Source organism: Chamaea fasciata, unplaced genomic scaffold (assembly GCF_029207755.1).
Source record: "Chamaea fasciata isolate MVZ Bird 193981 ecotype frontalis unplaced genomic scaffold, bChaFas1.0.hap1 SCAF_5, whole genome shotgun sequence".
Taxonomy (NCBI): Eukaryota; Metazoa; Chordata; class Aves; order Passeriformes; family Sylviidae; genus Chamaea; species Chamaea fasciata.
In genome coordinates, this window is record NW_027094090.1 from 14,600,371 (window position 1) to 14,627,967 (window position 27,597).

Consider the following 27,597-nt stretch of genomic DNA (forward strand, 5'->3'; position numbering starts at 1 on the left):
CATGCTTAAAGTCTGACTTGGCTGGGAGAGTGTGACCAATGCTTCAGGAGATGCCACCTTACCTGTGGGATTGGATTTCCCCAGCAGTGTTAAGAATGGTTTCTTCTGGTTTCCAATCCTCTGGCAAGGTATCAGCCACCAAAGGGCAATGTGTCAAATAATAGTAGCCATAAAGGTTACTTGCCCAACAAAGTCAGCTAATTTTTTTGTGAATTATGCAGTAATTCATTTGATGATGTTGTGACACAGCTGTTGAGGAAGATTTCTTCCATGCCATATCTGCAGGTATCTATGAAGAACAATGAAGAGAGATAACAAGGGACTGTTATTTGCTGTGTGCGTATTATTACTTGATACATTTTAGATGTGAAGTTTTTGAATTTTGCAATTCATGTATACAGGTCTGCCAGATAAGTATTATTTAGGATTTTTTTCAACGTATTTTTCATATATGTTGTCTTACTTTTTTCCCATGCCTCCCCATGTGAGAGCATGACTAGCAAAAGTTAACATTCTGTCAGTATATCTTCTTCAGAAACTACCGTTGTATCATACACTTTTACCTCTTCTCAAGACCGTGTAAGTTCTGTTTTTCCCTGATCTCCTGTTACGTGGCATTCTTTATGCCTATAATAAATGCTGACAACTCCCAGCTCAACAGTTATTTCCATCAAATGCAGACTGTTACGTCACTCAGATTTCTGAGTGCCAGTCTGAGATAAGGACTTGAATGAAAAGGCAGCTGGCATAAGGTTTGTGTCTGAAGAAAATGTTACTGTGTCTGATAAGGCAGCAGCAGCATCTAAAGCAAGAGCAGCCTTAACCTTCAAGGGGTGCCCAAATCTCCTGCATTCAAGGACAAAACACATATCCTTTTGGCTTCTCTTGGTATTCCTAATAAAAATTGTGAGAAGTTGAGAGATGGTGCTTGCTTCTTTCCAACATGAAGATGCCATGGTGACCCAAGCTTTCAGCACCCTGAACTAGGCTGCTCCAGTGTATTTTGATTAAGATCAGTATGTTGAGTTTGGGCTTATTCAACATGCAGGTTTCTGCCAGTCAGAGGTGTCCCTGTGGACAGCACAGCTTACTGTAGCCACTGGGCTAGGTGTAAAGAGCTTAACAGCTTTAGGGTTTTTTGTATTGTTCTTGTTCTCTGTAAAGGACAGAGCTGACAGGTAGATGTGCTGTGCAGTTGTATAATTGACCACTCAGGGAAACTGATGTTTCCTTTCTCTGTAGTAGCAATCTTCCCAATGCCTATTGGTATTTTCCCCAATCCAGGCCTCTCACCTGTGTTATCTACTGTAAGCTCTCAACCTTTAATTTCCTTTTTCCCTGCAATGCAAGTTTTGTTCCTGAACATGGTTCTTAAAAAAAAGGCATCCTTCTCAAAGCAAAATCTTTGTGAGCAGTAGAGGTTCATGGTATCAACATGCTGACATGGTCTCAAGTCAGGGATTAGTGGTGCTTCCACATTATCTTATTTCTCCCCATCTGTCAGCATCCATTTGGGTTTTTGGCCTTGTGTTTTTATTGCAAGCTTTTTGGGAGAGGTGATTTAATTGTTCTGTTTCTGAACAGCACTTAGCACACTGAGTCCTTCCCGGTGCCAGAGACAGATATTTCAGTAACGCAGTCAACCTTTAGGAGTGAAACTATGTGGTGTTTTGCTTCCAACAGTGTAATTTTGCAGACAGTTCTCTTCTAAGTAATTGTTTTTATCCCAGTGTAGAATGTAATGATCTGATTTCTCCCCTCGTCATTACCCTGTAATGCCCACCAATGAAAAACTTGCTCTGTCCTTATCCAGGCTTTCCTTCCAGAAAGAAGGTTGTAGTCTTGTGCTGCTAAATGTCACAGACAACAGCTTCTACGCTGGCCACAAGAGTCTCATTTCTCTTACAAAGGTAGTCTTTCCATTTCAAGGAGCTTTGTATTTAAATACCTTTGTATTTATTGTAATGAGAGAAAGGAGCTTTGCTGATGATACATGACAGCATTTTTAATAAGTTAGGCTGAGATGTAAAATTTTTCGTGAGAAATTACTAGATGTCACCCTTTTTTTTTGCCAGTGCAAGTAAAGTCTGTCATTTGCAATGTCAGTGTTGGTGTTTGAGGGTACAATACTTATTAGAACTTTACTTTCTAACTACAGAATATTTGTATTTTATATTGCAGCATGCTGTATTTTACAGTGAAATATTTATCTTCTGCAAAGAGTGCCAGGCTCTCCCCTGGTCAGGAGCCATGGGCCTGCTGAAGCCCCAGTGGTCACGGAGTTTTGCATGCTCTAGAGAGGTGTGGAGAGTCCAAGGCTGAGGCTTGAGGTCAGACTGAGAGGAAAAGGTAAAATCTTAAGGAAAAGAATGCACATTTAGTATGTGTGTTTTAGAACTAGAAAATAAAATAACAGCTTAGCTTTAAGAGATTACTTTTGCAGAAATTTTTTTTTCAAGGACTGTGTTAAGTTCTCAGCACATTAAAATATGGAAAGAAAATATATTGTTGCAGGTGTGTGAAGTTATTAGAAACAAGTTAGGAGGAACAGTGAATCTGCATGTGTGAATATGCATGTGTGCATATGCACATATTGTTCTTCTCTTGACAAGCTTCAATTTGAGAAAATGTTTCCCTCTTAGATGCAGCTTACTTGGGTTGATTCTGGGTGTTGCTCTTGATGCAGTAAGTAGATCCTGGGAAGGAATTAAGCCCAAATAAAAAGCCATGAAGAGCGAAGACAAAGGCAGCAGTCAGAAGGGAAAAACAGACAGAAATACAAGCAAGAAGTTGGATGAATAGTGGGGTTTTAGTGTGCTGGTGTGTTTGTTAACTCCTCTTACCTTGGCTTACGAAATATTTAAGAAATAAAATTGTATTTTGTTAATGTTTCTTTGTATCAGATAGTAATACACCATTTGATTTTTGTGGGATTATTTTGTATCCTACGTTTTTAAACTCTTCCTTTTTTACTGTGAGCCAGTCATTGTTTGGCTGACCTTGTGTGTGACTAATCCAATGCCATCCATCTGATGTTACATTTTAAAGTCTTGTGAACCCTTCCAAATCACAAAAGGTGGGTTATGGAAAAACAACAGCATTCAGATTTAATGGCTTGGAATTCAGAGAGAACAAAACAACCCAGATTTCCTATGTGCAGAGATGCTTTACTCTGAGTGGGAATGAGCAGAACAAAGGCAGTGTCGTCCTTCTTGTCCTTCACAGCACCTGCTAGCAAATGTAGCTCTGTCCAACCTTAAAAAAAGAGAAAGGAAAAAAATAGATAAAAAGCTAGATTACTAGGTCCTAGTTCCTAAAATACGTCTATTAGTTCTTAAAGAAATAAAATAATAAATATATGCTTTTATATATAAATATATAAAATGAATAGTTTCATAAGTAATTTTCTCCAAACGTTTTAGGCCATATCTGAGGAAGTTAATAGGGCCAGAAGAAATAGTGCAAGATGTGGAAGCATTCTCCCAGCATTTGGGTGAATTACCTTTAGTCAGGACTTTTCCCTCAAAAAGGGGAAAAGCCTATTCATGGCCAGCTTTGCTTGAGGAGATTTTTTTACTCTTCCCTTGCCTCATAAGTCAAGTGTGTCTGCTCAGTGAACTGCTGCTGCTTCATATTTTTGTAGATTTCCATCTTCCGTTTGCCTTTTGGTTCTTCTCTTGTAGATGAAATCTTGCTCAGGACTGCTAATTGAAATTTCCTCAGGCAAGAAGATCTTGTGCCAGTGAAACTCATAGAAATTTCATTTATGTGATGGGTTTTCTTCTCTTGGCTTCACTGTTCCTGCCCTTCTGGGATTAATTTATCTTGGCCACTTTGAGAAGAAAAGGACTTTTATTCCAGTGTTATTTCTGGAGTCCTCCTTAGGAGACCAACAAAGCCAGTGCAGTGAGGATATACAGTCACAGTGCTCAACTTCCTGATGCAGAGTGCTTTGTGAAACAGTATGTCATCTGTCTTGCATGCCATGATGGCACTTGTCTTCTGTCACTGAGCTGTCAGGTCAAGATGCTGTTTTTAGCTAAGATTGCTATTTCTAAAGGATCTCTGGGAGGAATTGACTGAAAGCTGATGCCTGTTGCCCTGTAATTGCTACTTCATTAAAATATTTCAGTTACAATTCTTGTATGCCCCGAAGTTCTCAAGATACCTGACATGGAAATTCTGAACTGTACAGTAAATTCTTGTTCAATGTGACATTTTAGAGCAAAATCCCAGTTGTGGGATTTGAGTTAAAGCTGTCAAGAAGACTGGCTTCCTCTAGAGACCTTAACCAACACATCTATATTCTCACTTGAGTTTCTATACAGTTCTATACTTTTATCTCAATAAAAAATTTCATTCTGATTTCCAAGTAACCTCTCTAATCAGAAGTGAAAGTATTTACCAGATAAGCATTTCAGTAAAACCTACTGGATGAACTGTGACTATAAACTGAAAAGAGTTAACAAACACTGCAGTCTACAAGCAGTGAACATATCATCACCATCATCATCAAAGAAAGAAACAAAGTCCAGAAGGAAAAATCAAAGTTATTCTATGCATTTTTGGTAATACATTTTTGCTGGGTTTTTCTTTAGATTTTACTCAAAACCAGGTACAGTACTTACTCTTTTGAATGCACTAGGGCTGAATTACCTTTGCCTCAGGCAACATTATGTTGCTTGCTACTTACTACATTATTAACACAAAAACCATAAGATTATTTTAAACAAACTTTACGTAGGTTGCCATTTGTTCTTACCTGCTGAGAGTGGTTGAGTGTTGAAAAATGGGTATAAAACACAATTCATCTCACAGATAAGGTAATGGCACAATCAGTGTGGCAATAGGGCTTTTTTCCTCTTTTTTGATTCCATGACTTTGAATGTTTGACATCTCTGGCTTTCTGTATACATTATGTTGTATTTTATATACTCGCTATTGTTACAAAAAAAACCCCAAAAAACAAAAAAACCCCTCAAAAACAAAAACCCCAAACAAACAAACAAAAAACAACAACAAAAACCCAACAAACCCCCCCCCCCAAAAAAAAAAAAACCAAAACAAAAACACCCCACAATAACTAGCGTGTTAGAGAAGTCTTGAAAGTGTACTTTTTTTGCCTTCCCCACTCCAGGAATAGCTGAATCATAGGAAGTTTGAAAAAGGCAGACCATTATATCCATTGACAGCAATCATTATTATTGGGATATGAGTACAAGAAAACATAAAGCTGTTTCATTAAATAAACAATTTTGTGGTAGCTGTCCTCAAGGCTAATAAAATGTATCTGTGTAATTATTGCATTTTAATGACTTATTTAAGAAGCAGGATAGTGCTGCACTAAGTGATGCAGAAATGTAGAGCAGCTCTTGGTTCAAGAGACTACAGTTAGAAATTATTGAATACAGGAGTGCAAGCAAAAAGAGAAAAATTAATTAAAATATGAAGAATAATTAGATTAAGTAAAATGGGATAAATAGGATACAGTGCATTGATTTTATAAAGCAAAATCAAGGTGTAGAACAACCAGGTATTTATTCTTTGAACAAGTAAGTGGTTTTGATAGAACAAGAAAATGTTGAAAACTTCTTTTAACTGGAAAGTTTTGATTTTTTTAGTTCAGCTTTAGTTCAAGCATAGGTGGCATTGCTCAAAAACTATTAAGGTGAGTAAAGGTATAAGCAAAAATGTTGTTAGAGAAGGTTGTGAGAAAAAGCTACTGGAAAGACTAATAAACTTTATTCCTTTCCCTGTGGTCCTGTTCATACTCTCACTGAGTTTGATACTATCAGAAATCAGATCTTTCATGTTTTAAAATTATGTTAGAGCTCAAAGAGAGAAACTTCCTACATAATATGCAGCAGACTACCTGCATATTAAAGTTTTTATTTTCAGCACTTTTAAATCTTGGTTTTTGTTGTAAGTGTATATATTGAATATATACATTGACATATTGAAATAGTAGTAACGTGGGAAATCTCAGGGCCTTCTCATTATACTAAGGTGTGTGTAATAAATCTTTATTTCAGCAGCATATTCTGCTTAACTTCCAATGAGGCCGTTTGTAGCTGACTGAGAATTGTAGCATCCTGGGTGTTACTGTTGGTACATTAAATTGATTTACAGTAAGGAAATATATACATCAACAAGTATAAAACAGATTGTGTAGTGTGGTTATGATTGGATTAATTTTTCACTCTGTTGTAGCATTAATACACAACTGAAGAATTGTAATTATTCTTCCTTATTCTTTAATTAAGGAAGAATACCTTCATTTTTCTTCACTTTTCTCTTGTGATTAGTGTTTTCCAAGTGCAGGGCTTAGTGCTGATGCTATTACTGTTGCCTTTTGAAGCATTTTTCAAGTACTTGTAGCTTGAGCACATAAATGCTGAAGTTGTGTTGAGAATTGTTGCATGTTGAAGTTGTGTTGAGAATTGTTGCATGTTATGTTCAAAGCAGAGCCAGTCCGTCCAGTCATTCTTTCCAGAAGAGGCTTTTAATATGGAGAGGAAGATGACCTTGACAGCACCTTCTTAATCAGAATCTGAAAGGTAGCAAAAGACAATCTTAGCTTCTAAACACTTTTTAAAAAAGGGTCTGGATTTCATTTTCATTGCCATGAAGAGTAACCTGACTCTTCATCTCCCCCTTTTGGTCGTTTCCCCCGTCCAACATATTTCAGAACTGTAACACCTCCACAGTGTACTTGTGGTGAGCATAAGGAGATTTGATCAACACCTATTTTGTCTCCCTTTTTTTTTTTTCTGGTTGTTTTCAAGTATCCACATATGAATCTTCATATAAGAAGTGTGGAAAGTTATTTAGAACTTTGCAGAGAAAAAAGTAAATATGAAGAAATTAAATTACATCTCTAAGGTCACAAATTCATAGAACTGAGATTAATATTTAGATTTTTGGCATTGAGCTCCCATGATGAGTTCTGAAGGGCAGAGAACATAAATTTAATGTAATCAGGCAGTCAAGCTGTCCTTGCACATAGATTAATTGATCTGAATTGGATAAGATGCCAGGGATTTAAAACTTGGCAGCTTAATTAGTTACAACAAGGAAATGATAAACATGAAAGTGATCTTTACCTGGTGGAAACAAAAGAAGATTGTGGATGTGGAAAGTATTTGCTCAAAGCAGTTAAGCACAAAGACTCTTCTGTATTCATCCTTTATTAAATGTTTCCAAGTAACAGTGATTTATTTCAGAGAGAAAGTAAAATACATATTCAAAAGGAATTCTTAAAAATACCTGGCATAGAATCCTTTCAGCTGTTTATTGACTTTGTGTTGAAATGTGCATTCAACTTTATCTTAAATTTTCTTTTGTATGTATTTTCTAGCAGCTTCACTGAATTTTAAATGCAAAGTAATTTGTATTTGTAAATACTATACATAAGATATAGCAGTAACTGTTGGCAGCAAGTTCTCTCCTATGTGGCTAAGTCATATTATAATTTTTAAAGAATACTGTAAGATGCTCCGTATAAATTTGGAATGGAGTTTCCCTGCTGAATAGAAGTATGCAGAGTGTAATACACTCCAGGGATTATCAAACAAATCTGTTCTCCAGCATATGGTTCATAGATTAAAGGGTTTCTATTCTGCACTGTAGAGAATCTGACTCTATTACATTAGCCTTTAGGTCTGTATTGCATGAGTCTTCTCAGTGCTTTATATAGCTGTAACAATTTTGATGTGTGCTCAATTGCTCTGTTTTGTATTGAAGAGAAGAGCAATGTGTTTGTCCCTTTCAACAGGTAGTGCATTCACAGCACATCGCTTTGCTTCCATTGTGCAGGCTGTGTTGAAACATATTTATCACAGTACATGAGAAATGTAGTGTAGCCCTCTGCTAGAGGTTTGTTTCATAGCTGCTTTAATGATAATTGTTCTCACCATTTATGAACGGCAATTGGTGCAGAAGTCACTGACTTCACAGCACTGGCAAAACGTTTTTGCACTCACATAACAAATAAGAAAGTGCAAGCTAAAAGCTAAGTCCTTGGAGGGGTGAGTAAATTCAGTTTCCTCAGGTAAAATTGCTGAAAGAAGCTCAACTTCTGCAAGTGGTTCTCTAGATTTGGCACTAAAAGCTTGTTCTGGGTCTTTACAGCTGATATATTTTTCTATTAAACTTTTTGGACTGGGAATTATACTCCAGTTCTCACCTCTGCTGTAAGCAGAGCATCTCTGCAAAGCACAGTCAGGGAACTGAGTGAAGCAGCATGGGTAGGAAGAGGTCTAATGGAATTCTCAGGTTAGAGCATCAACAATTGAGACTGATGCTTTGTTTATTGTCAGAAAAGCAGAAATGCATAGTTGGGGTGCTTGCAGATTCACTTTTAGTAAGTGAGCAGGAAGGAATGTTGCTCTTCTGACAATTTCTACTGTTGATACTGAAGAGGAAATTTCAAAAGCATCATGCAAGTGCTGCATTCAGGTAGATCATTCAAACATCAGAAATTAAATCCTTTGGGGTTTTCGATTGTCATTTACATGCTATGTTAACATAAATCCTGTCATTTTAGCCATCTTGAACATGAAATGAAGAAAGTCTGTTTACATTGGTGATTCCACCATAAGAATTTTTTGGGGTCTGCCATGATTTTTTCCTTTCTCTGCTAGAGTGGATGGGACAAAGGACAACGAAAAAAAATTGTGTAATACAAGCAGACACTGCTGAATTAATATTCATGCTGCATATGTTTAAGTTTGCTGTGCAATTACTTTTGTTTTCAAAGCAAGGAGAATATACAAGTCTGTGGAGATCTAGACTATGCGCAGTGTATGTCTGAAATATATCACAAGGGTGATATTTGATTATATGAATATTAAAACCGGAGATTGGATTTAGAAATTTCAATTAAAGCACCACAAGTGAGTAGCATGGATTTGAAAGACACTGAACTCCTGCCATTTCTTAGAATTTGATTCCAGAAAAATCTAAAAATAAGAATTCCTGAATGCAGATTTACATTGAGGTCAGTTGAGGTTGTCAGATTAGGATATTTTAAACTAAAACCTGTGCTCCTGAAAAAGATCTCATCTGCCACCACAAATACAAGCTCAGATGGAGTCACTCCAGAGTTACCCTGTTGGGTTTGCTTTGTAAACAGTCCTGAAATGACTTTTCGTAAAATGGGTCGATTTGTGCATTTAAGTCCAGGGAAGACTTTTGTGTCAGTTATTTCCCAGGAACTATTTTTTTTCCCCCCCACAGGACATATGCTTAAAATTGTTACTAGTAAGGGCATTGTGCCCAGTAGTGACTGCAGCTACAGTGTACTCATGTGCACATATGCATGCTGCTATTCCTCATTGCTCATCGTGGAGTTTTCCCTGAATGAATGTGGGATTAGTGCCAATAGGTTTTTAAGGGTTTTCTGTGAGTGTGTGTGTGTATGTGTGTTTCTGATGCTGTAACAGGCTAATTAAGAATGAGAAGAAAGTGTGTATTTAATGCGTCATTGTTAAAGAAGGTTTCCACCATTTATTCCAACATTGGGTGTATGTGTTGGGGTCATCACAGGGGCTTTAATGCTCCTCTCTAACAGTGGAGCAGTGCCAGAGGCTGCTGTTGCTGTTTGGGCACTTCCACCCTGCCCTGTGTGCCAGGGCCTTTCCCAGTCTCACCTTGCAGAAGAGTTTTTTCTCACTGAGTCTTTAACTGTTGGATTTCTCAACTCTCCTGCCCTTTGTCCAAACCTGTGTCCCCAGCAACAGAGTCTGAAATTGGTTATATTTTTTTCAATTTGTTTTCTTTTCAGAAAGACGGTTTGTCATCTCAGTAGCTTTACTTGTGGTTGAATTAGTTTTGTCTGTTTTGCATGCTCTTGCCTTTCCAGAAGTGCAGCCCTTTCTCTGGCCTGTTAACCTGTGGAAGAACAACATTTTTAATGCAATGTCTTCTAATTGAAATTGAAAAGCATAGAATGGCTAGGGTTGGAAGGGGCCATAAAGACCATGCAGTTCCAACTTTCTGCCATGGGCAGTGACACCTTCCACTAGACCAGGTTGCTCAAAGCCCCATCTGACCTGGCCTTGAACACTTTCAGGGATGGGCTTTCCACAGCTTCTCTGGGCAACTCTTCCAGTGCCACACCACCCTCACGGGAAGGAATTTGATCCTAGTGTCTAACCTAAACCTACCTTTCAAGATATCATTACTCTAAGCATGTTGTTCCTGGCTCTTGTGAGATTACTGTGTTTATAGTCCTATTGTTTGCTGCTGGCCCTGGCTTTAAAAACAGGGGCTAGCTTGATTTTAATTTTTGTCTTTAGTACTATGTACATTCTGCAGGTCTATTTATTTTAATAAGGACTGATTTCATTTTTTAGAAAGCCAGAAAACTTACGGCTGTCACTAGAATACCCTGGACTATTAAACCTAATTTAAATTTAACTGAAATTGTCAGAATAAATGAATAATTGAACAAGGTATATTTTGTGAAACACCTGAGGGATTTTCTTTCCATGCTTTTATGCCACTAATTTGCAGACAGCACTTATCTGCATTGAGACTCTGGAGTGTCATTTTTCTGCTGCAGGTAGTACTGGTGGATAACTGTGAATAGTCATTCTTCTTCCTCCTCTTTCCCAAAAGCCCCAGTGGTCTCCATTAATAAAATAGGCATGGCAGTGGTGATTTTCTTTCATAAAGGTTCTGATGAAGAGTTAGGCGCTCATATATTGAATAAAGGCACTAAAGACAAGGTGAAAACGTTGACATTACTTTGCTTTTTGTTGCAGTGCAAAACATACAGGTGTTATGGTCTCCAACCTATTTTTGCTGTGCTGGAAACTGATCTCTTGTTTTGAGTAGATGAGGAGGATGATAAAGACTTTGTTGCTTCCAGTGATTTCATTTAATTTTCAGCTCTGCCTATTACTTTTCACTTTACCTCTTCTATAAATTCAACCTACATCATCAATGGATTTTAACTACAGGGTTCTCTCTGAAAAAATCACAGAACACTTTTTTGCAGACTGATATATAGTTTGGTATTATTTTCTTGCCTAATATATTTTTCTTTTCATAAATAGATCCAACTCTTCTTCGTATGTTACCATTTTTCTGTTGTGAAGAACAAAACAATTTCTTTCCCCTGTAGTTTCAGGTGAGACCTGTGAAGGACCCACGGGGAAAAATGTTTTCGGGTGCTTCATTTCCTTCAAAACTGTGCATTTTCAGTATATGGTCAAAGGATTAGGAGGAGGTTTTAATGTGGAAATGTTTCCAGATTTTTCTTCAATGTACAGCAACTTTTGATAGAACAATTCATAATGTTGAATTTCTTGATAATTTTGACATCTGCAGAAATCATCAATATTAAAAATCTTTCTGTATATATGCAACTCAGTTACTTTGTGTGGCTTTGTAATTGCATGTATTTATTTGCTTTCTAAGATACAATATTTGCTTAAAAATTCCAAGGATACACATGTTTTAAATTTTCTTTACATTTTAGAAAATAAGCTAGGATTGCACAACTTTGTCTCTGAAGCTGTATTCCCCAGGACTTGCCGTATTAGCTGTGTTTGTAAAATATCACAATTTAACCTTTCCCTACCACGTAGGTTTTTTGCCTTGTCAGGAGGAACTTGAAAGTACTGATGTTTTGTTACATTAATATACAGGCAGGGCTGCACAGACCAGTATAAAAAATGGATGTACTAAAACAGGTGAACGTAAGCAAATGCATTTAGTAGTTATCATAATCTGTATAGGTGCCCTTTTAAATTTTTGAAATTAGGTTGCTATGCCATAATAACTGTGAACATCACTGCTCAACACCCGGGCTTTGGTAGCTTGGCATTTGGATTTGCAGATTCTAAAGTTCCCCGGTTTGCTTTCCACAGAAATGAAATATGTTGTTTATTTATGGATAAACAGTAAGCTACTATTTGAAAATATATAACTTGTGAATGCAATAAGCAAGCAGAAAGAATGATGGGGGCAAAAAGTGGCTATTTGTATGGATTAGGCAATAGACATCTACATGCTTTTGTGATTCCTTATTCTTTGCTTTTTTTGACTGTATAGACAGTAGGTTAAACATTGCTGCTAACAACTGACAATTTCTGACTTCCCAGTAGAATTGGATTTTAAGAAGATTTAGATGTGTGGAGTTAAATGTGGATTCCTGAAACTCTGTCTGGTGGAAGTAAATAGGAGTTTCATAGTAGGTGTCAGCAGGCCAACACTTGACATTTGTAATTTTGCTACCCTTATGCAGAAAAAGAAACGTGTATTGGGAAATCAGAGACTGGATCATTTTCATGGCTGAAACAGTGCAGTACTGTGTAAGTTTTGACAGGCAGTTAGCAATTGAATTTAGAGTGCCTTAAGAAGTAAGGACATGTTGCTGTTGGCATTTTGATGTCTATCCTTCATGAATCTTCCCTCCCTACGAATCAAAGCCTTGCTGGGACCTCAGAGTGTGCAGCTCTTTGCCAAGAGCTGAGCCTGGATGGGTCACTGCAGTTGCTAAGGGATGGGTAGAGACAGAGCCTGGCTCAAAACCACGTGTAGGTACTGGGTCCTCAGTCCCAGCAGGTTCAGTCTGGAGGCCCCGTCGTGCTGCGTCACCAGTTGGTTGTGTAGCCATTGCCTCAAATGGGGAAGAGGAGCTGAGGAGGGGGACTGGGAGGATCTAAATGTCTTGTGGGTGAGGGGGTAACATCCAGCATAGTCGTGGTCAGTTATGGGTGGTAGTGTCTTAAATGGCATCTCAGCATGTTGCCCAACATGGGTTATTGATTTGAAGTAAAAAGCGGAATGTGCTTGCAGTAGAGTAATGGGAACCACTGACATTCCTGAGATTAGCACATCCGGGCCTTAAGACAAGAAGGGGACATTAAAGCAAGCTACATTTTGACCAGGGACAAAAAAACCAAGCTTTGACATTCTTGATGGTTATTCCTGTGTGATAGCCTGTTGACTGCAAGGTGTTCGAGGGCTTGAATATTCAGCATTTCAGTCAACATAAATTAATAGAAGCTGAAAAGTGCTTCTATAGCATCAACAAAAGAAAGTACTTGTGTTTCCTTGGGCATTTATTTAGCTCTCCTTGAGAACATGGGCACAAAGTCTGTGTTCATTTCATTGCTGTGGGAAATGGTGGAAGTCTTCCTTTCTCCTCCCTTTTCATTTTGCTAAGTTCAATTTTTTAGGAGTTATTATTTGTATGGAATGATTGATTCTGTTTAGAAAGAAGTAGAACATTCTGTCAAATGCTCCTGGTTGGGTGCAGATTCACATCCCTGTGGTGCTAAGGCATTTCAAAGCAATCATTTTCTGGTTAAGACAAAAGTAATGCCATAGAGAGCATTTTGTGCACTTCAGTGGCACTGAAATAAGACTGCAAAACCTAAAACCAAGAGGATGCAAGTGTCACTTGCAACATGTTGGATGCCATAGATTAGTTCTCTATGACCTTTAAGAGGACTAAAAATCTATTTGAATTTTGAGCTGTCTTTCCTTAGACAATATACAGACTGCTAAAATCACAAAAAGCATAAAGCAATGGATGGATATGAAAGGCAGATTAATCTAAATTAAAAATGCAAACCCCATTCGTAGCAGAATATAATCGACTGTTGAAAATATAAACAGGCAAGAGAATGGCAGTTTGTCTCTTGATGTCCTCCAGTCAAAACTTTAGTCAGGTGCAAGTTATGCCTTGGTTATGCCTGATTTCCCAGGGTGATTGTGTGTCAGTCTTCAGCTGCATTGTGCGGGAGGTCACACCTGATATTTGTTATGATCTTTTTCAAATTAAATCAGAAACTATAATATGAGCCAAGTTGAAATAAATAGTGTTCTTATTTGTCTCTCCCTCTCTTCACAGGTACTACAGTGCTACCATTTTGCAGATGTCAGGAGTGGAAGATGACAGGCTTGCAATCTGGCTGGCTGCACTGACAGCATTTATAAACTTTATTTTTACTCTTGTGGGAGTCTGGCTTGTTGAAAGAATGGGTCGCCGGAAACTTACACTTGGTAGCTTAACAGGTGAGTGTTTCATTGGTGTGTTATATTTTCCTCATAATTATTAATGAAAGGAAAATAAAATTTCAAGTGCAATTTTTTTCAAAGTCGTCCTCTTAAAAATTACGATGTTGATGCCATGTTCTTTCTGAAGTCTTACATGTTTTCAAGACTATTGGTAGCATACCACAGCCAGAGGCTAATTTAAAAGTGGCAGCCTGTTTTTTTTTTTTCAGGTGAGTTTCTCCTTGAAGCCATGTTTGACAATGTTTTCATTTAGCCTTTTTAACCAGTTTAAGGAATCAAATGCCTGGAACATCACAGGTGGTTAGTTTTTAAATCTCGTGTGTAATTTTGGGCTTATTAATTGGAATTCAGAACCATCTGATGAAGGTGTACCAGAGAAAGCATATTGCATAGCCATTTCAGAGCATTGTAAAAAGTAATGCAGTTCTCTGCATAGTTACCTCAGATACAGTACAGTAAATACCTTACATACATTAATGTGATTTTAATTCACCTCCTGTATGAGATACACAAGGATAGAATTCTTGTTTTGTGCATTTTGTCCAAATACTCAAACACTGTAACTCATCACATAGTTTTTTTTGAAAGCAGGGAAAGTCAGAGCAAGCAGCCTTCCTATGTTTAGTGTGTCCTGTTATTAGGATGGTAATTCCCTGCTTGTTCTTGCCTTATGTGCTCATTTTTGCTGAAGTGATCTGAACAAAATTTGCCTCTGGCTGAATGTCTGCAGGGTTCAGATGTTTCCAAGAACAGGGTTTTGTAAAGAGAAACTGTTCCTGCTCCTCTTGAAATAGTGTTCACAAATGTTTAGCTGTGAAGGTTTAATGTCTTCATACTTTGTTCTGCTGTTGCTGTCAAGGATCCAAATTTCTAGTTAGTGCAGCACAGCAGAGAGGGACAGCAGCTGCCATGTCACTGGATGTGCAATTCCCAGCTCTCAGCTGAGTTAATCTACACTCAAGTATTTGAATGTGTTTATATAGGCAGGGCAGCAACAGCACAGTGACGTGTGTTGTTTGGCACACAGTTGATCAAAGCATTTTTCTCACATTTTAAAGATATGAAAAAAAACCCCAGTAGATCTCCTCTATATGTCCTTCTGTGCCTCCAGACAGTCTGTTGTCTTGTCTTTCTGTGGTGTGGATCTCACCAGGCCCTGCACTGACACTTCTGATTCTTGGGGACTGCCTCTCCTGTAATGCCTGTTGAAACAGAGGATTGATTGATTGATTGATTGATTGATTATTTGGCCCAAATAATCTCATATATCTGGCCAGCCCCCTTGAAGAGTTTATTGCTTATCTGGACCCAGCTTTATAGCTGTGATAACCAACATGGACTTTTCTTATTATCAGAGCTCTTTGCTTTTTGACTCTGCTTAACATATTCCAAGGTTGTACATCTGAAATGTAGATATAAATGTTTCTTACAAAGCACGTTAGTCATGGATCAGAGGAGAATATAGCAGTAAGACACAGAATTAACAATGGAGCATAATGCATTAAAGGGTTATTTGTTAATGATGTTTGGATACAAAGTAATTGTTTAGTAGAAACGGCCCTTTTTTTTTGTGACTGGTTGCTGGCCATCTGTCTGCAGTGTCACATGAGCCAAGCTCTAATGCTTGCTGTGGTTTTATCCTACTGTCCCCCCTTAAGGATAATACAAATAATGAGAGTCACGAAATCATGCATCATCCCTCTGTACTAGTTAGAACTTTTTTGTGCAACATTTGATTTAGGTAGTGGTGGATATGATGTGTTTTCCTTAGTAAGAGAGCTGTGTAGTAGAATGATAATTACTAAATCTACTGATGGATTTGTTTTCCATGTTGAGTTTTCTCATGGGGTAAACATATGTTACTGCTCTACTTTGGTTTGCATTTCTAAGGACATTACAATTTACACTGAGTTATTACTGGCAGTTTCTCTGGTCTTTGGGGAAGCTAGGTATGCCCCAGTCTCCCAATGCATAAAATGAAGACAAAACTACTGCTTTTGCCTGCTGCTGCAAGGATGTGGGGCTTTGTTTTTTTAATAAAGGCTAATTGATTAGATATTATTAGATAAAAACCTACAAGAATAGAGAAACAACAATACAAGTAGAGAGTAACATGAATATTTTGATTAAAAGCCAATATACTGTAGTTTTGTAATCTTGTGCAACTTTTCCTGCTTTCTGAAAACATTTAGCAGAGATGCTTTAGATTTCATTATTTATATCTTTATTATTCTCAAAATACTAGAAACTTATGAAAAATTGAGCCCTCCAGATAGCATTATGAAAAATTTTAGTAAATTTCTGAAAAAAATCCCCACTATTTTAGTTCTCTTTACTGCAATTACTGATTTGTCTTTGTTTCCTGTCCATTTTATATCTTTCTTTATCTTCTCTGTATCACTTCTTTATCTTTCTTCTGCTCTTTTTCTTCAGTTAATTTCTTTCTTCAAAGCTGTTAGTTGGAAAACATGCAGGAATTATGACAAGTATATTATTTATTTTATTTGTGTTTTCTTCTTTCCCTTCAGAAATTGTCAGCATGAAGGGTACTTGGGCATTGTACAATTTGTATCTCTTTTTGTAACAGAGAGGATCTAAAATATCTTCAGGGTATTTCCTTTTTCTTCTTCCCACTTGAGCTAATGATGTGCTGTGACTGTTTGGTTTTGTTCATCAGAGCAAAACATCCACAGAATGAAAACATATTAAACTTCATTTACCAAGTTTACAAAATCAGTGCTTTTCCAAAGAAGCGAGATATTTACAGAGATACTGGAAGTGAGTGTTAGTCCATTTGGTTAACTTAAAAGAGCATATTTAGAAATATAAGTAAGGTTATAGACCCTGTCTAGATATATTTGCTGTCTGGTTTATGGCATTTTGAATGTACAGGACATCTAGTGCCAATATCCAGCCTGCCCTGAAAACTGGGATTATTATTGTACCTTCCAGCCATCGCCAGAAGAGAGCCAAGTATGGAATATCTTATGGTGGGAAGGTGCTTTCTGCATATGTAGTTTGTAACTGAGTTTAAGGTCTTGGTTGCTTCAGTTCAGGTCAATGTGTGATCCAGCCATTCCTGCCTATTGGCCATGGCTGCTGCACAGGCATATTCATGGATAACATTACAAAAATCTTGGTACTTTAGGTTTTTTGGTTTGGTTTGGTTTGGTTTGGTTTTTTGGGGTTTTTTTTGGTTTGTTTTTTTTTTAATCTCTGAGAAAGGTTTTCACATACTTGGTGTTTGCCAGCTAGGAAACATTTATACAACACAGATCTCAATGTGTCATCAAGCAGCAAGAGCTAAAGTTTTATAAGTCTGAGTTTGAGGCAGTTGCAGTAGTATCATGAGTAGTGAGGTTTATAAATTTTCATTAAAATAATACAGTATAGTGTGTGTGTGGCAAATAAGGTAGGAAAGCTGAGTTATGTTCAAGTAATGGCTTGTTACACAAAGCGTGAACCTTTTTTGTCATGTTCCTCTCATCATTTTGTCCAACTTGTGCATGAGGAATTTACTGGGGGGAACGGAAGTAAAAATATGGAAGGGGACTTTTTCCCAGCAGATGTTATGTGTGCTCTTTGAAGCAAGATATGTTGCACTTTTTGATGGTGTTCTTATGAAAAGTTTAATTTCTCTAGTTTCACAAAGGGAAGTAGAGTCAATGAAAAAGATGATGCTGTTTTCTGTTTTACAGAATAGCCTGCAAGTCTGGGTGTCGGAGTGGAGAGAAGTATGGTGATTTCAAAGCCACTAATAAATTTTACCTTTACAACATTATTTTCAATACAAAAAAAAAAAATAATACCTATTCGTTCAAGCGGTTGCCAATTCCACAGATTAAAAGAGTCTCAACCTACTAATTTAGTGTCTGGACATGAAAGCTGGTACCCTTGATTTTTATATCCAAACTAATTTAGGATGTGGATGTAGCAAAGAGTATTTTTCATAGGTTCTCATCACAGCTCCTTAGGGAATGCGGTATGCATAGTGATGGGATGCCTTGCTTTCCCAAGCAGAGTTCAGTTCAATAGAGAACTATTTCATGTGCTCTGGAGAAAAGTGTCACATTGTTCTTTGTCTGTATTTTTAGGTACTGCTGTAGCACTCATTATCCTAGCTTCGGGGTTTTTGCTATCAGCTCAGGTCTCGCCAAGAATCACACTTAATCCGCCAGATCCTTCACATCAAAACTCTACCTGCACAAAATACAGGTGAGATTTCATGGTCATTCATCCAATTTTCTTGAAGATTGTTTCCAATTAATTTGAGTTTTACAACTTAGTATGAGTAATGGTTATTCACAGAGCCTAGTACAAGGAACTAAACTAGAAAGCTAAATTTAAAATCCTAACTTCCCTCTGTAGAGAAAATTAGAGTTTTTGACTAAATTCTCTGGGTATTCCTTTGGAAGTTTGTGGACTAAATAAGGTGGTTAAGTGGCAAATTCCACATATACCTCTTCTAATACATCATACCTGCTACAAGTTACCAGGTACACAAAATGAGGAATATTTTATAAGGAATTTATAAAACTGCTTGCTGTTATTCATCTGCTTGTCATGTATAGCAGCTATAAACTGTTCAAGAAGATGTGTTCCTTGCTTCTTGTTGTCCTGAGTGGGAAGAAGTAATGTTCAGATAATTGCATACCAATAAAAAATTATAATGCATGTGCAGATTTTGACCTATTTTCCATATGCAGTCATGGTTTCAGATAGCATTACTTCCAGGGGTTTAAGAATGTGTAGTTTTCTATATTTGGTGGGGTTTATTCACCTGTGAGTGCTCTTATGTTCATTTAGCTGACAGACTAGAAAATTCCTTATTCAGGGAACTAGAGAAGACTAGTTCAATGGTTGAAGAAATTGTAAATGATATTAAAAATCTGTCTTTCTGTAGTAGAAATAAATATCAAGAAACTAGAGGTACACTTCTAGTTTTGTAGCGATTTTGGCTAGAAATATGGTTCGTGGCTTTTCTTACGCCAGTGCAACGTTTTAGGTGAAAGATTCTGAGGATCTGCAGATTTATAGAAAACTGGGGAGGGGATGGAAGGTCTTCACTGAGTGTAAATAGAGTGTAAATAACAACAACACAGGACACCATCAGATGTAATAATTTCTGTATTGAAAATGTATGTATTTACTTGTGTTCTACTGCTGTGTCAGCTATAATTTGCATTTTTGAGATGGGCCTGTCTACAAAAGGGCAAGTAGTCTGGTTAAAAGAGGTAAAGGGGGAAGATGCTCTCCTTTTGGAATCAGATTACATTAAAAGAAAAATGTGAGAAGGATTTGCCTACTACTTCAGTTAACTGTTTGGAAAGGATGTCTGGAGAGAGGAGATGCACCCTTTGCAGAACTCATAATTTGTTATTTAATAAAGCTAGATGGTTAATGTAGCCTGAAACCGTACAAAATTCATGTACAAGAAATATGGCTAGTCCAACTTAAAAACCAATGAGAAATATTCAGCAGAATTTTCATGTTCGATCACAGCCAGTCAGGAAGGAAATTTTCATGGCTTTCATGGTGTGCACTTCTGGGCAAAAGCATGAAAAATTATAGCAGGTAGTTCTTGTAAAGTTGTTTCATGAATTGTTGGAATACCTGTAATCTGTTGTGATTTCTGTTTCTGATGTGAAGTGTGCAAAAGCAGGTAAGATAAAAATTCAAAGGTTCTGGAAATGGAACAATAATATAATTTAAATATTTTCATTTGTGAGTATTTTGAAATAGAAGGAGCTCTCTTTTTTTAAAGATGGAAGTGAATGGAGGGGGAAATAATGAGCAACACATGAGAAAACTTCAGGTGGTTCTATTTTAATCTTATGCTATACTTTAGTAGAGAGACACACAAAAGCCAGGAGAGCTGAAAATAATAAACGGATGCATTTGCCCACAAAGCACAGAATTAGGGTACAGCACCCGGTATTTAAAAGATTTGTACAAAAAAGTAGGGATTGATGTGCCTAATAATAACTTTCGCACTTGTATACCTAAAACTATAAATTTTCATGCCTCAAAACATCACCGAACTGTGATCCACATGGAGCCAAAGGAAGAATTCCTTCAGCATCATGAATATTAGTATTAATTATTTCTGAAGAGTATGACAAACAAGCATATATTTTATTTGACTTGGAAAAGTAGCTGTTTAAGATCTGAGTGTGCCTACTTTCTATGCACAGTAAGCTGAATGAAATATAAAATATTGGTTTTGTCACAAGAAAGTAGATGGTGTTTTTGGCATTCCATTTCGGTTAGAAGGACTTCAACATAATGTGCATGGTCTTGGAAGGAAGAGGAGATGGGAACTGCAAACCAGACAAAAGCTGAAGGCTGAGTTTTGCATTGTGACTCACCTCTCTCTCCTTTTTGCCCTTGGAGGTATTCCCCATGGCAGTTATAAAGTTGAATCAAAAAGATTCTCAAACCTTAAGATTTGAAAGAAAAAGTCTACTCTGTGTAACATCAGTCATATATTTTCTTTGCTACTGTAAGAATAATGACTCTACTGTACAGGTAGCCACTGTGTAGGGCAGCAAGTGTTGCTGTAGAGACAGTTACAAACAGAAAATCAATCAAAGTAAAAGGAAGTAAATTAATAGCAGTGGTCCCTTGCTCTTTAACCCATATTTTAGCTTGTTCTAGTAAAACTGCTGGGGTCTCAGATTCCTTTGCATTATATCTTGCAAGTCTTCAAGAGGTCTCAGAAAGTTTGGGAAAGGCAAAAGGCAGCAGGACTTCAGAAGGTGAACACATAATGCCATCTCCCTCTAACTACTTTTAAATATGTGCCCGCACAAATGCAGCTCGTCGTTCTTTTCCTCTTGTGGGGACACAGTGCTTCTCTGAGGTGGAGTAAACCTAAAGTGTAAACCTGTTTGCAGCTTGGGCATTTCAGAGTGTAGGGGTGTTTCCTAAATATATTTTGTGTTTGTCTGTGTCAAAATGTATTTATAAGTTATGATAGCGTCAGTAGAATTTATTTTGCTGACAGAAGTTTCACTGATACTGTGTAGAGTAAAAAAAAACTGTTTATGTTAGTAAATCCATTGGGTTAAAGTAAGTGTGGGTGTCCATTAAGGAACCCTCAGAGCTACTACAAACGGTCTGTTTGCTTGTTGTTCCCTCAGATCCATATTCCTCTGCACAGACTAATTTCTGCTGCTAGAATAACAATGAAGATAGAAAGACTAGCACCGTCTTATAAATGAAGAGCACAGTCATTGTCCTAATTCAAAAAAGCACATAGGGCTTGAGTACTGTGTTCTCAAAGAGCTGTGCCATGCAAATGGAGTTACAAGGTACCTGCACATGGTTGCAGAAAACAAACCAGTAAGATATGCTGTGCATAAAATAAATCTAATAAATTATTTTTATTTGGTGTAGAGATGTACAATATTATAGTTGAGAAGCCAAAAAATAATTCATTAATCTGTGAAAAAAAAAAGAATCATGGAAATACTGCAAATTCAGCAGAGCACTCCAAACACTTTTTTTTTTGCCTCCTTACAGCTGCAAGTGGGTGTGTATCTCACTGAGGAGAGGCAGGGTGAATCCTCCTCTCTGTACCATCCATTAATCAAATTTCATTTTCACACTCAGCTGTATAAGGTTGTGTAGAGATTTGCAGTGTGACCGCCTGTTTTATTTGATCTTAATCTCCTCAGCAGCTGTGATCATACTTACCATCAAGGCCACAGAAATATCAAAGGTAAATTTAAGAATACAAAGCAACACCATTCCAAAATCTGTGACTTCAGAAGTGAAAAGATGAACTATCCATTCCTATTATTATTCCAACTACCAAAAGGCTGTAAACATTCCCATTTTTACTGGGAACTTGCCTGATTCTGGAAGGAGGTTTAGGTTAGGGCATATGTATTAGCTACCCTCCCACCTTTTCCCAATCTTTAAAGACTCAATGATGCGGCTGTTGGGGCATTGAGCCATTTCTGTAAAATGACTCTGGTCCTGCTGCCCTGTATTCTTGTCATTTTGTCTTCATTTGTGTCTCTCTCTGCACTTCTTGAAACTTGGTCTGCTTTAGAAGACATGATGCGAACCTGTTCTGCCTGTATTTTTCAAGTGAGTTACAATATGAAAATGGTAAATATTGTATTAAGCTTAGGTCAGCCCTCATATCTTAAGGAAATGATACCTGTGCACACAAGGTTTCTCAGGATCCTTCCTGAACAGATTGTCTTCACACTGATTAAAATAGTACAGGCGGTGCCAGCTGTGCTGGGCACACAAGGACTCCATTGTTCATTTTTGAATTAGTCACCCTCACGTGGTTCATTGTACAAATACACACCACCAAGATGAATGCAACAATATTTAGTACACCCACATAGCCATTTAGTAAGATAGCTAATGGACAGAAATATATATTTTCTTTATGAATGTAACAGAAGTGTGTAATTGTGATCAGTCCTGAAAAACTTAGCTAACCTAATAACTGAAGCTGGTTTTATTGTATTTAATAGCCTTAGGAGGCTAAGGCTATTAAATACAATAAGGTATATCAAATACAAGTAGGTGTATTAGGTATTGTACTTTATTTTGTTAAGAACTCGTTGCCAATCTGATTTATCAGCAAACTAGGCATTGCTATTTTTTATAATGTCACTGTATCATGGAACCAGTATTTGTTAAAATGTGATTTTCATTTTTTCTGTCTAATGTCAAAGTGCCCAAGCTACTGGTCTTTCTGATGACTGAGAATTGCAATTACAAATATAGTAATGTGTTTTGGCCATTGAGGTCAGAAAATTATGAATATATAAAAGGATAAACATATCTGAGGATGCTTTTGCCAGCTCTTATGAAGTATAGTTAAAATTCTAATAGTTTATGTAGCAGAATTGTGAAATGACCTCAACATAGTCTTGAAATTTATTAAGTAAATAATATAGTGATATATTGCTTGATAATGATTTTCCGTGTGCTGGCATGTTGGTCCTATCAATCAAAACTTGTTATTTAATTTGAAATTAAAGAGGATAGGAAGGAATATGTCACTCCATGCAGTAAGCATTTTTAAGTGAATCAGAAAAAAACTCTTCTCATCAATTTAAACACAAAGATCTGAAAAGTAACTTACCTGAACTATAATGTCTGAGTGCAATGGAATTCCTGTAACCATTTCTAAGTTTTCCACATACTTTGACTCAAACTCTGCATTAGTGAGGAAACAAGGTTATTCATATAGTGACCTATTAACACTTCACATTCTGCTAGTACTTCTAAGACTTTGCTGTTTAACAAAACCCAAAACAATGCTTAGGGAATGTTTTTTTTTTAAATCTTCCAAAGTGATGATGTTATACTTTACATAGTCTGCAGGTTTTAGTCACACAAGAATGATTTTAATCAAGTTTGAACAAGATTTCTATCTGATTTGTCTGGAAGCTGGGAAAATAGTATCTACATGTAGGATCTCTTTGGAAAAGTAGTTTTGAAAACAAATTATGCTACAGAGACAGCCATTCTGTCGAAAATAAAAGCATGTGAAAGTCAGTTGTTTCTGTTTTTTTATTGTCTTGTTTGTGTTGCTCAGTTCCGGGATTAAATCAGGAAGCTCTGCAGTTGGAGGCTCTATAAATTCAGGGAAAAAAAAAAAAAAAGATAAAAAAAAAAGATCATCAAAGACAAGCAGTTGATATCTCTAGGCGAGTAGGTCCGGACACTCCTCACGTGATGTCAGCATTTTAGCACTGTCTGCTGCCAAGGTGCTTGTAGCAGTACTGGGATCGCCCTGATGATCTAAGGACTAGGCAAGGTTTGTAGAGTCATCCTCATAGGACTATGATAGGTAAGAAGAATAGTTGAACCTTCACATCCTCACCACATCTAAAGCATGAGTAGCAAACACCAAGAGGCTGAAAACAATTTCTGTGAGGTTGCATCAGTTATGTTGCATAGTTGAGGAACAGGAGCCTTTGTGAAGAAGGTTTAAGGAATGTTTGAAGAAAACTAATGTATGTATTTGTGGCTGGCATATCAGGAAGGGTAAAGATTCAGGGCTGGTCTGGAACTTTAGAGAGGACACCAAAGAATCATCTCAGTGGAATAGATGAAGCAGGAGCCTGATTTGAAGATGAGAAAGGGTTGATCATACTTGAGCATATCTGTGATTTAGATCTGTTGGAGTATCCGTGTGGTAAATTACAAAACTGCAGTTAGCATCCAAGTACTGTGATTATAAATGATTGCTTTTTCTTATGAACACCACTAAATAGATGCATGTATTATCTAATGGAGTGTTGGTAGAACTTAGCAAATAAACTTCTGGCCCTTGGTCTCTTATAATAATAGCAAGAAAGTGCTCTTGGAGTCCAAGTGGATTTTTCTCATTCTTCGTTAATTACTGTATTTCCCATGTCCCAGAAACAACAGCTGGAAGTGGTATCTGCAGTTAGCACACATTTTAACTGCTTAAAGCATCCCCTATATTCTTGTCCAGTTATATGTAACCTGAATTTAGTGCTTCACTTCTGGAAGCAACACAGGAATCATCAGAAGTATAAAGAAAGGCTTGATTTCATGCCTGAGGTGCAGTGTAGCCTGTGCAAACAGCACAAGCCCTCAGGCACAAGCATCAGGCAGTTTTAAATATGGTCCTTGTACCTAACTGAGTTGAGTTTGTGTATAAAAATGAAGTAAACCATTTGTCAAAAAACCCCTAAGATTCTTAGTTATATATCTGGCTGAAAGTATCAGTATCCTAACGTGTCAACAGAGCTAGTAAGTCTACTGCAGTATTTGTCCAAAAGCCATTGGTTTGATTTTTTTTTGTTTGGATTCTTCAGTTTGGATTCTTCAGTTGCCCATGTCCCTTGGTGAGTCCAGCTGAGCAGGCTTGGCCTGACCGGTGATACTCAGCTCAGCTGACTTGGCCATTTGCTTTTGGTTGAGGCTGGAGGAAGAGACATTGTCTTGTAGATAGAATACAAGAACAGAAGCAAGGAAAGCAGTTTGTTGTTGTTCTGTAAGGAGATGGAAAGGAATTACACTATGCTAAGTCAGGCAGAGACTGTGTTAGACATAGCCAACCTTGAGAGCTAAGAGTAACCTCAGGGTAGGATAAAAGATCCACCTGGCCTAGGATCATGCTTCCAGTGTGGCAAACAGCAAGCTGGAAATAGGAGAAAGCAGCACAGACAAAGAGACATTCCTTCTAGCCTGGAATGTTTTGCAGCTTATATTCTCTTATGAGTGGAATGTGCTAATCCACAGTAGGCACTGCAAGACCCTCCTGTCCCTACACTGAGTCTTTCCTGCCTGAGACTGTTTTTATTGTTTCTGCAGTTCTGTGAGGAAAACCGACTTCAGGAATATGAACATTTGCGTCATACAGAACAGGAGCACTGGGTTAAAAAAGCTCACAACAGTGGAATTTACGCTGTGGACAAGACAGGGCATGAGCAAAATGTCTTGCATTGTATCTCAGGTTGGAAGGGACTCATAAGGATCGTCAGGTCCAACTTGCATGTAGCAGATCTATCAGATTTTCCCATAAAAAGCCTTCTTCACATACTCAGGCTGATCCTGCAGCATGTACTCAGTGTGAATGACGAATCTGAAAGAAGTAGAGTCGGTCCACAAAAAAGGTCTGTATTTGGGGATGTTTTCATACTCTGAGTGGCTGTTCTGCTACTCATGCAGTAGAATATTATGAAAACAGGTGCTACATTCTGTACAGCTACACAGTCCGTGTCCAGAATATGGAAAGCAAAGTTGAAAGTTCTTTAAAATGTGGCAAAAATGAAAATTGATGAGATGTTTTGAATTGAGGTTCAGCTTGAAAAAGTCAAAACAGTGTGAGAAAAGGAGAAATGGTACTCGCAGAGCAAAGGCACTGGCCAAAGGTATTTTAGTGCTAAATCACAACAAAATGTGGCAAGGTAAAAACTTGCAGCTCAAGTTACAAGACTGCTGAGAATTGTAGGAGAGTCATTACTTACAAGGTCATTTTGCAAATTTAAACTGCAAAATGTAATGATGAAACCAACATAACTGTGGAGTATTCTAAGCAGGGGGAAAAGCAGTTATGAACCTTTCATCAGCACCTGGAGAGTCACTTTGGCAGGTCAGAAATTTTACTCAATATTTTTAGAGACTGCATTAGAGCCTAGTAAACTGCACTGTTAGAAAGAAAGAAAACAGTAATTTTGTATCAAGAAAAACTTACACAGCTAGTCAATTAGTAATTCATTCATTCTCTGTGAGACAGGATGGCTTCGTGGCCTTTGTTCAACCTCTAACCTCAGGAACAGTTAATCAGGCAGGCTGATCCAGAGCAGAGCGTTCTGAAAGTTGCTGCTGCTCAGGCTGGCAAGAAACTGCAATGAAAGGACCTCAAAATTGGTGCTGTCAGTCTTTCTAGATATCAGTTATTCCTGTGTGGTTGGATGAAGGGGACATGTGTTGAGTGTATTGGCAGAATCAGTGAGGAATTGCAGGGCTGGGGATATCTACTCTGCTAACAGTCTGTCAGCTCCTCAGTAAACATGCTGGGTTGTTTAAGCAGGAACCCAGAAATCCCATTCCATGGCAGTTCCCCATAAACTGTGAGGCCAGGCTGCTTTGTTCTGTTGAGTTCATGCTGCTGATTTGCAAAGGAGCTGGGCATTTTTGGACTTCTGGATCCTGAGAGTCCTGGTTGTTGTTGTTATTCTGCCTCATAGGCTGAAGCATCTGAAGTCTAGACACTTGCCTTCCCGTTGGGTTGCCTAGGAGTCCAGCTGGCAGGCAGGGAGTGAAACAGGCTCATCATAAAACCTTTCTGCTGCAATGCTGCCTGGTTTCATCAAAATCAAATAATCTCTCTCAGGTATTTCAATCTTGTCAGTCTTACAGGCAACCATCCTGCCTGGGAATTTTGAACTGGCTTTTCACAGATGAACTGGTTTTCAAGACACTAGCTCATAAACTTAAACAAATATATATGTCTCATGCTAACTAGAGGGAGCATATTTCCTGTTTATAATTGGATGCAAATTTCCTTTCCTACCAAGACATCTGAGAGTATTCTTCTGTAGAACTTTCAAGGCCATAACTGATCTCTGGTGTGGATTTGAAGAATTACCAATATTTTTAAAGATTCACCCTCTGACATACATTTCAATATATATATATATATTGATAGGACAGACAAGGTACTTCTGAGGACAGGAATAAGCTCTGCAGGAGATAGTGTCATGTCAGTAAGTATTAAATTGTGCATTTCTTTTCCTAGTATATTCTATATCCTGTATCATTTATATCACTATGGGCATGTATGTCAGAATGTGTTCAATTTCAAATTGTTTAAATAGGTTAGCAAATAATAATGGGGCTAGAGGGAAGAAGAGCATAACCCTGAAACTACTGTATATTTTATTTCTAGAGTAAGCAGCCTCATCACGTGTTTTGGATTGATTTTTAACTGTTTCTTTGTATAAGAAATCTTCCTTGCTTATTTCATGCTGTATCTTCTGTCATCGTTAGACTTAGTAACTGATAGAGATTTCTTTATTGTGTTATGAAACAATTGTAATATGTATATGC

The 27,597-nt window shown here is 37.5% G+C and overlaps 1 protein-coding gene across 3 annotated transcripts in view; it reads left to right on the top strand.

The window, feature by feature from the left end:
- SLC2A13 (solute carrier family 2 member 13) overlaps positions 1-27,597 on the top strand; it is a 144,858-nt gene that overhangs the window by 85,837 nt on the left and 31,424 nt on the right. For all 3 annotated transcript variants that reach the window (XR_010720749.1, XM_066182912.1, XM_066182913.1), the window contains exons 5-6: positions 13,868-14,031; positions 18,129-18,249. Coding sequence is in view for 2 of the 3 variants with exons in the window: in XM_066182912.1 (XP_066039009.1) it covers positions 13,868-14,031; positions 18,129-18,249 (285 nt within the window). In the remaining variant the exon portion in view is untranslated. The remainder of the gene's footprint in view (positions 1-13,867; positions 14,032-18,128; positions 18,250-27,597) is intronic.